Source organism: Prorops nasuta, unplaced genomic scaffold (genome assembly GCF_024137725.1).
Source record: "Prorops nasuta isolate Cenicafe-Biocafe unplaced genomic scaffold, Cenicafe_Pnas_1.2 PNAS00018, whole genome shotgun sequence".
Taxonomy (NCBI): Eukaryota; Metazoa; Arthropoda; class Insecta; order Hymenoptera; family Bethylidae; genus Prorops; species Prorops nasuta.
This window is the reverse complement of record NW_027116815.1, coordinates 1133241-1142952: the sequence shown is the minus strand read 5'-3', so window position 1 is coordinate 1142952 and position 9712 is coordinate 1133241. Positions and strand designations below refer to the sequence as shown.

The window sequence follows — 9712 nt, the reverse complement described above, 5'->3', positions numbered from 1 at the left end:
GAGCATCTTCAAATATATCGCATATGTAATAATAAATCAGGCATGTCATATTTGGTTTTGAATGCATTTATTTTCAAAATTAAGCATTTACAGCGCCCTCTTATGGGTATAAATTCTATTACAAAAACTTTTCTGTTTTATCGACATTACGTCTATTTGGACAAGTTTCAAATCAAAATTACTAGTTTTTCAGAAGACAGTGTTATTTGTGAACCGATTTTTGTTTTCGTAGGTTTTTTGAAACCAGCAAAATAACGCCTTTGAGATAAAATAGCGAAATCTTCACCATTTTTCATAATTAATTTTTAATATTTATTAATTAATTTTCATATATTTTTTTTTAATTTTGCAATTTTTCTTCGTTATATTCCAAAACTGCTATTCTGGCGATTACAAAACCACCACAAATTTGAAAATCGGTTTATAAACAATGATATTTTTTGAAAACTAAAATTACCACTCTGTAATGTCGGTATCGACCTTACTTTTTAGAAACGATTGCATACGGCTGCATAAGTCAGACAGTTGCCATTTGCCAGATTTGGCGTTTTTACACTATTTTACAGAGCCATACACAAACACATAGCCCATGTAGATGTATATGAATGTACATACGCTGTGTACATAAGTACGATTGGCATTCCCTCTCCACCGCTTTTTGGTGGCTGTAAAAAACGCCAATTCTGATTATGACTTTATCGACGTATAAAACCGCCCCATCTGTAGCAAGATCCCGAAAATCTTCACAATTCCGATTTTATGAGCGAGAGAGAACACATGAGCTCTGCGCGCGCAACAACGCTTCTTCTTTGTCATTTCACACGGACATGGAAGGAAGGTTACATGTGTGAAAAAAACTCCCTGATTTAATTCTCCTGATCCTGAAAGTGGAAAAAATTCACAGCCCAATCGAGAAAATGGGCCCGTGCTGTGAAACAATTGACATTGACCGATGGTAGTAGAGAACGATGTGTGAAAAATCAAGCAAGAAAAAACCCATCTGAAATTGAAATTTCCGATTGTTTTCACTGCCAAATAAGTCGAGTACAAGGCAATCTTCTGGTCCCAGAATATGGCTTCATCTACTAAGAGATCATGGAAACTCCGTAAGTTGTCAAACAAATCACTTTCACTTATCATAAATCCACCCATTTTTCGCACCAACTGTTTTATCACTATTTCCTAACTTTATCTCTTTTCCTGAAGGTCGTTAAACGTTCTATGTTTACTATTGCTGAAGTAACAGGTTTCCATTTGTTGAAAACATTGACCATCTTTGGTGGTAGCCTTCCTTGTTGCCACATGACAAATGTTATACTTCATGTATAGAAAATGATCAATCTTGCGCTTTCTAGATGATTTTGCTGCTCATGAATCCAATGTCAACTGTCTCGCACTTGGCCACAAATCTGGTCGTGTCTTGGTGACTGGTGGAGATGACAAAAAGGTCAACTTATGGGCTGTTGGAAAGCAAAATTGTATTATGGTAATAATATTTCAACTGTTATAAAAATATAATTTTGTTCTAAATTTTATATTTGTTTGTTATTTAATATTTGCAGAGCCTCAGTGGCCATTCTACTCCTATAGAATGTGTGAAATTTGGTCAAACAGAAGATCTAGTTTGTGCTGGCTCACAAACTGGGGCATTAAAAATTTGGGATTTGGAACATGCAAAGCTCATACGTACATTAACTGGACACACTGCTTCAATTCGTTGTATGGAATTTCATCCTTATGGGGAACTTTTGGCTTCTGGAAGTTTGGACACTGGAATTAAATTGTGGGACACTAGAAGAAAAGGCTGTATTTTTACATATAAGGGACATAATAGGACAGTAAATAGTTTAAAGTTTAGCCCTGACGGACAATGGATTGCTAGTGCAGGGGAGGAAGGAATGGTTAAGGTAATAAATTTAAAATTCATTAAATATACTTATCAAAATTAAATATGTTTAAAAAATGGAATTTTTCAGTTATGGGACTTAAGAGCTGGCAGACAACTAAGAAAATTTGAAGAACACACAGGACCTGTAACCACAGTTGATTTTCATCCACATGAATTCCTTTTAGCAAGTGGTGGTGCAGATAAAACTATTCATTTTTGGGATTTGGAATCATTTGAGCTAGTATCCTCTACAGAGCAGGCCAGCTCTCATGCAATTAGGTAAATTATTTTTATCTGAAAAGATAGTAGCTTAAAAGGCACAATGGGAGACTAACAAATTTTTAAAAATCCCTTTAGGTGTCTATATTTCAGTCAAGGTGGAGAATGCCTTTATGCCGGCAGCCAAGATAATTTGAAAGTTTATGGTTGGGAACCAGCAAGAATATTAGATTCAATCTTAACTGGTTGGGGAAAAGTACAAGACATAGCTATAGCTCATAATCAATTGGTAATTGGATTATTTGTTTATGTAAAACTCATTCACTAAAAAAATTCAGATACTGACTAAAGAAATTTATTTCAGATTGGAGCAACTATTCGTGCGGATTACGTAGTTCTTTATGTTTGCAATTTGAAGAAATCAGGAGCCATTGGCGAGGTTTCTTCCTCTACCTCTCCATTTAGCCATGGAAATTCCCTGAGGAAAAGTTTCTCAAAAGAAAAACCAACTGGGCAAAGAAATCATAAGTATGTTCAATGGTAAATAAAGTAATTTACCTAGATTGTTTAATTTAAACCAATTAATGAAAACATTACAGAATAGAAGTTAAGACGATCGAAGAAGTAGATAAATCAGGGACCGATCCTGAAGATGAAGTTACTTACGCTGATATTCCCAATGCCACAGAATATCGTCACGTTTTTCAACCAAATAGAGCATGTAAGTTTTAAATCAGACGAAAATACGATGTTTAACGATAACACATTAGTGTGCTTAATTTTATTCCGGATTAGTCGCTCTTTCTTTCTATCTCTTCGCAAAAGTTTGTTTTACTTTGTTCGTGAATGAGCATGTAGCGCATGATATGTTTCAGTGTCTCGTACACCTCCCACAGAGCCGGAGGCTTTCCCAGAGCCCAATGAAATAGGTAAGTTCGTAGAGAGCAAATAGACATACTGTGAACTATATGAATTGAAAATAAATATAGAAAAAAAAATTATGCTTCTTTGATTCATAACTTTTTTTGCAGATCCAATAGCTCCGCAGATCCTGGAGAATCTATCGACATCGGTAACAAGTTTAAATATTGGAGATTTCGAAGATGTATCGAGGCCACAGCCGATTTCTTCACCATCTTCGGTACCAGTGCCAACTGTGTCCTTGTCAAAACCGGTACCAGTGAGAGTGCAACCGTTAAGGTCATCGTTGCCTATTCAGAAGAACATGATAACGAACACGAGTCAGATCAGGACTAATTTAAGTAACGAAGCAAGGTCGAAGAATTTTTCCTCCATTCCACCGTTAAAACAAAATATAACACCCTTCCCTGGTAAGAGGGTTCAAACTGGCAATCAAGTCTCTCCTCCTCAGCCTTTGGGACCCCAGAGGTCGAACTCCACTCTAACCCCACGTGTTGCTGCGGTCCATCCAGTTATGGATGATGGTAAACTAAAAAACAGAGTACCCAGTCCTGACTCTCCTAAGCATTACCTAAAAAGACAAAGCAGCTGTACTGACAGTGAACCTGGCTATGAAAGCGATTACCCTGTAAAGTAAGTATATTAGTTGGTTGGCTAGCCAGTTAGCTGTTTAGTTGCGTAACTAATGAAATTATGTAAATTTGCAGAATAAACAATATAAGGCACAGCCCATCTGATCCAGCACTGAACAGGCCAAACACCGCACAAAACCGATCTTTGCCTTTAAGTAGAAATTTTTCCAGCTCACAGCCGTTATCGGCACGCAATTGCACAGCAAAGAAAACTAATAAGGCTCAAGTACCTCCCAATCATAAGATCGATATTCGAGTCCCTCAGCTGAAAGCAACGATGGACACACCTGAAAAGGAAGAGTTTGTGCCAATGTCTGCAGACAAACCTTATGGCCTAGACGTTGAAACGTTTCTTCCAGTAAAATACTACCATATAAGATAATTATATTAAAATATATCTAATCGAATTAATGCCGCTAACTTGATTACTATATTTGCAGCAAAATTCAAGGTCCTCCGTACTTGGATACTCACAAATAGGAGTTTTATCCGAAATGTCAGAAGCCGAAGTATTAAATAGTATGATGAGAAGCCACGAACCTATGATGGCCGTTCTTACTAGTCGACATAGGTCATTACAAATAGTTTATTCCCTGTGGCATAGCAAAGATATGAAGGTAAATTATGTAAAATCATTTCGTTGATTAGTCAATCATAATCTTTAACAACTAACATTACAATTTTAAGAATGTTTATAAGTATTTAATTTTATTCATAATGTGGTTAAATATTGTATATTATATCTAATTTTATTTCAGACTGCTGTAGAATCTGCAGTAGCGATGAATGATTTATCAGTAATCGTAGATCTATTGAGTATTTTCACGTTAAAACCGTACGTATTGCTTCCTTTTTTAAAAAAAGAATTAAAAGGCATACATACTTTTTACATAAACGTTTCTATCTATTACAGAACGATCTGGAATTTGGATTTGTGCAATTCGTTACTAGGTCCTATAGGGGATCTTCTACAGAGTAAATATGAGATGTGAGTGATTGTTTTAACATAAAAATTTTCAGCAGCAAGAATGGTTTTAATGGACAGAGAAAAAGGATGGATGAAAATAGATTTGATGCGAGGGATATACTGTTTCTGAAATTTTATACTTTGAGAATGGAGTCCCCTTGGTGAAAGGGGGCCATGGTGGTAGGGGTAAAATATTATTTGGAGGGGAACCTTAGTATGGGAATGGATAATTCATCGAAACCGGATCGAAGAAGGGTTCGCGAAATTAGCCAAGACAATGGGAGATACTGCCAGATGCAAATTTCAGCCTTGAATCCTCCTTGTCATTCACTCTTTGTCGTTGCAATTGAAATCTGAAGAGCACGTGGTGTGCATATGCCAAATTCGCTTATAAATCCTGTCGAGTGTAGCTCTTGAACTTTTAGTCTTCGTACGAAAATCGATTCGTCCGTCCTATAAATTTTCGAAGCTCATATTCTCTCTCTCTATATATATATATATATATATCTGTATATATCCCATCAAACCTTGTTTCTCATATTAATTTTGAAATTGAGTGTTTTAATGCTCCTATAAAAACTTTATTCTTTTTTTTTTTTTTAGGTTTTTAAAGATATTTTTTACTGGTTAAATGGACTTTTATTGGCTGCTAATATTAATAGTCGTACTTAAAAGTCATTGAGTGTAGTAGGCAATTGTGCGTTCCGCATTTCACAGTTTATGGACGTAGTATTTAAAGAGCGGGGTATAATTGGATCTATCTAATTATCGTTACGACTGAGCAGCGTTTATAACTGGTAATTAACCGGTTGGTGCTCAGTCACAAGCTGTTGTCCTGTCACTGAGAGAGAAACGAGCATTTCCTTCTTTCTGTAATTTGCTTTTTCCCCTCCCATTTGTTCGCAACACTCATTTACTTCTAACAATTAACTTGGCTACCAAAAAATTTCACTCATATTTATAACTAAGAAAATGATTTATCACAGGTTTGAAGACCTCTCAATACACCTTATTTAATTTCACTAAATCACAGTAAAAATTCATTAATTTTTTTCTACCTGTGATTAAGTAGTGCTGTATACAACAGATTGACTGTGCTTCCGGCTGAATTAAAGAGGAAACTCAGCCAAGCTGAAAATTAGCCCTTAATTTGTACAACGAATCATCAGACATCCCTTTTCCACTGTTGAAGAATTTCTGATAATTGTTGTCAACGAATGTGATATTTCTCATAATCCAACGGATAAAATTATTTCACGATTGAATTTGGATTTGTTATTTTCATACTTTTTATCGAGGTTGACGAATTTTTCATTTTCAAGTGTCTGAATCTGAAGAAACAAATGGAGTGGTTGACTCAGCGTCAAATTGCTGTGCAAATAGTAAATACAAACGTTTCAGGGAGATTATTCACTAAAGTTTGCATATATAATGGCCGAGAAATTTCACGCTAAATCATTCACGGTTTTCCCAGGGACTTGAAACGCGTGAGAAAAAAAACAACGTCGATGAATATATTCGCATCTTTCCCAGCCACGTGGCATAGGGCGTCACGCCTGATCGTTTAGCTATCTTTATCTGAAAGCTTCAAGCACCGTTTAAAGCATTTTATATTTTCACAAGAATATTTTTATATTTATTTATTTATTATTCGTTATAATCCACCAAGTACAAATTAATTATAATTTTTGAATTTAATTTGTTATTAAAATTTGTTTACTATTATTTCCTATCGAGAAAAGTGTAACTAGATTTTGCTAGTTAATGAATGATAAAAAAAATCTTTCGTTTTCTGACTGTTACGTTGAGCCGTTTAGATAGGATCGATTTTATTGGCGAAAATTCGTCTCGCAGATTCCGATTAGAACCCTTTGGCTGGCGAGACGAATTTCCAGCAAGCCTTTCATTCCTTTCCTTATTTATTGGTGTCGTTATGGGCTAATAGCAGTTATTCGTCAACTAGGCATGACGAGCTGTAACGAAATTCACCCCTAACCACCCTCCAGACTAGTAGGCACGTACATGTAACTAAAGGAAATTGTGTGTGTGTCGACTAATGCTTGCGATTAGTTTTAAATTTGTTGCAAGTTTTTGATTAATCATATATTTATCTTACTGTACTTTTAGCAGCTTTATCATATTTTTTAAAATGAAGCTCTCATTCACTCTTCAGTCAATTTCTATATCCAGACATATCTCATTTCTATTTACAAATGTCGATTAACGTTTTGTGAAAGAATTAATTTATATTAGAAAATTTTATGTATTTTGATGTTTTTTTTTTATTTTAGGTACGTGAATGTGGGCTCTGCTGCACTAAGAATAATTTTAAAAAATTTTTCTTCTGTAATAAAATCAAACGTGGAAGCACCTCTTCACACAATCGGTGTGGATGTTTCCAGGGAGGAAAGGTAATGAATTCTATCAGAATTAAATTAATTAATTTGTTAGTTGTCTTTTTAAAGTTGATCAGTAATTTTTTAATTATTGTGATTTAGGTATCACAAATGTCTCTCCTGTTATGAGAAGCTTTCAACAATTCGTGAAATTTTAAGAAAAAAACAATCAACAACTGGTAAGATGGGGGCCAGTTTCAGGCAATTATCAATTCTGATAAGGAACCTCGAATGACCAAGAAGAAAGAAGAGAGAAGTCTGTAGAAGAATTAAATGAGTGATATTCAAATTTAAATGAAAGGCTGCCTGTCAGAAAGAAGATTAACCATCGTAGTCAAAGGAGTAAGATGCAATGATTAACGGAGAAACTAACGAACTTAAATATCCAGGAATTTCGGTTGGCCTCCAATTTTTTATTGTGACCATTAAAGATCTTTGCAAAGTTCTAGAAAACTTTGCGATCAGTCACTAACCTTATTAACATTGTTAGAGTGGTCCAGTTTTTTAAACCACCACTTGAGCGTATAATTTCAGGAAATTTTGTGAATAATTGCTGATATTTAACAACAACTAAGTTAACTAAGAAAATATGGTCTATGAATGGGCCAGTGAGAATAGTCTTCTTGCCAATTTAGGACGTTTTTGTCAGGTCGGTTCTGGAAAAGATTGACTGTTAATTAATAACAGAGACGATGGAGCCAGATAAGATCGTCTCTATTGAGACGTTGTATTTTTGCAGAGTCTATTCGTGTACTAATTTTAACATATATCTAATCTTGAAGGAAAGGGAGACAAAAATCTAGCAAAAAAATTGTAAAAAGAATCACGAATTACTATGAAACTGTATTGGCAAATAAATTAAAACATGGAACGCTTAAATTTTTAAAAATAATAAATTAAAGTAAAAAAAATACTACTTTCTTGACGAGTTTAGTCGAATAGATTTATAAAGGACTACAGTTAATATAAAGCTCACTGGTTAAATTTAACTTATAATACTATCGAATTCGGTTTTCTCTAGCAAATATACTACTGAAGCGTCTTAGAAGAAAGCTCAGATATACGAGTAGATGATTTTATTCGAAATCTTTTGGTCTCTTTTATTATTATGTACTTAAATAGAATGAATGCATTTATATCAATAATTAAATATCTGGTTTTGCCCAATTGACGAAAAATAAGTAGAGAAGCAGCTTGTTGTTTCAGGAGAAAAGAACTGTGGTGATATTTTTCTTTGAAGTTGAACAGGCGATTCTTCGCCAGATGTGTTCCGTCCAATTATTTTCCAGAAAGAAGATCATCCGAGCGAATTCACCGTGCAAAATATTTTTGAATCGCGTAATTATCAGTCAATGATTGCACAATTGAAAAAAACATTTTATTCTGATTGATAGTTGTGAATCGTTTATTCCTAATACGATTATTAAGTGTAATACAGGGAAAGAGAGAGAAAGCAAATGAATAATAAAAATTTGGTACATCAGGATGAGATATCACTACTGTTACGTGAATCATGAAAAGAGAGAGAAAAGAATATTTTTTCACATAGTGAGAATATCCAGTGTCCTACAGTAAATTTTAATTGAATCCGAAAATCAGTATAGAAACGAAATGAGATTTTGGATTTAGGTTTTAAGAAATTGTATTGGTTGATAGTATAAAATTAGAATCATAATTTAAGCGAAGCGAAGAATGAATAATATTGCAGGCTTTTCGGGAAGTGCCTTTAAGCGGTGCGACTAACCAACCAAGACAACTAAGCTAATTAAGTATAAATAACGAGTAATAATTCTTAGTCCCTCTGTGATTGCCCGAAAGCGTTCGTTATTTTCAAGACACGTCGATTAGCGAGCTCGACGATGTCTATGTACAGTATTTTAAAATAGCTTCTTTTTTAATAGATCCTTATGTATAGTAGCGATGGATTAATTTAATTAACCAACTGTGAATGTGTGACCGAGAGTCCCTATGTGTTTGCGCGCGCATGTATGTTTGTGTGTAATATTTAATTGGAATGCGTGGTTTACAACAATATGTGTAACATTTTAAACAAAACTCCATTAAGTTTTCCATGGCTTTTCTTTTTTTATCAAAGGCCTACTGCTTGTATAATTTACCTTACCATTTATTATAATGCTGAATATAAAACAAAAGTATATGAATACAAATAATATATCTTTCGACTTACAAAATAAAACCACAAGACGTGTAACAATTAAAACCTTTTTTTTTATACTCATTACCACTTTGCCCGAGGAAGGGGAAATTCATGCTATCTCTATTTTTATGGAAAATAGTGAGATCCAAACGAAATTCATCATTTTACCAGATTATCTCATCGATCACTGTCGTGTTTTAATCTCCACTTTTTTCCAAAAAATAAAAAAACTCGATAACAGGATAAGCAGGAAGATCCATCAATGTCCGATTGTTTTCCTGCGTCGATTGTGAGTCGAATGACGAAAAATTGGTGATTTTACGGGAAGGGGTTATTTCCCCTCCAAAGTCATAAATTTGTACGATTGGACGAACGTGTAAAACTAAGTTTTCTGCGTCATTTGCGATTCGTACAACCGAAAATTCATAAATTTGCATGATTGGACTATCGCGCAAAATCAAGGAGTAGTTGTGTTTACTAAAAAAACGTCCTTATCGCATCATTTACACTTAGTATTCGTGTTTAACGTGA

At 34.4% G+C, this 9712-nt stretch overlaps 1 protein-coding gene across 2 annotated transcripts; it reads left to right on the top strand.

Annotated features, from left to right (window-relative positions):
* The first annotated feature begins 828 nt into the window (after positions 1-828).
* On the top strand, positions 829-9226 carry kat80 (katanin 80). Of its 2 annotated transcripts, XM_066737700.1 has the most exons (15): positions 829-1106; positions 1356-1486; positions 1563-1907; positions 1977-2167; positions 2246-2396; positions 2472-2635; positions 2707-2828; positions 2983-3036; positions 3139-3661; positions 3736-4018; positions 4101-4277; positions 4419-4495; positions 4574-4648; positions 6919-7038; positions 7126-9226. In XM_066737700.1, the coding sequence occupies exons 1-15, from the start codon at positions 1073-1075 to the stop codon at positions 7256-7258; spliced, it is 2580 nt and encodes an 859-aa protein (XP_066593797.1). In that variant the 5' UTR covers positions 829-1072; the 3' UTR covers positions 7259-9226. The 2 variants fall into 2 exon arrangements, with proteins under 2 accessions (XP_066593797.1, XP_066593798.1); XM_066737701.1 differs by lacking the exon at positions 2983-3036.
* Positions 9227-9712: the final 486 nt, after the last annotated feature.

What these genes read in the sequence shown, in the direction of transcription:
- kat80 (XM_066737700.1), top strand. Translation starts at nt 1,073, where the DNA reads ATGGCTTCATCTACTAAGAGATCATGGAAACTCC. An exon ending in ACTGGGCAAAGAAATCATAA is followed by an intron (nt 2,636 to 2,706) that starts GTATGTTCAATG and finishes AAAACATTACAG; the next exon opens with AATAGAAGTTAAGACGATCG. An exon ending in ACGTTGAAACGTTTCTTCCA is followed by an intron (nt 4,019 to 4,100) that starts GTAAAATACTAC and finishes CTATATTTGCAG; the next exon opens with CAAAATTCAAGGTCCTCCGT.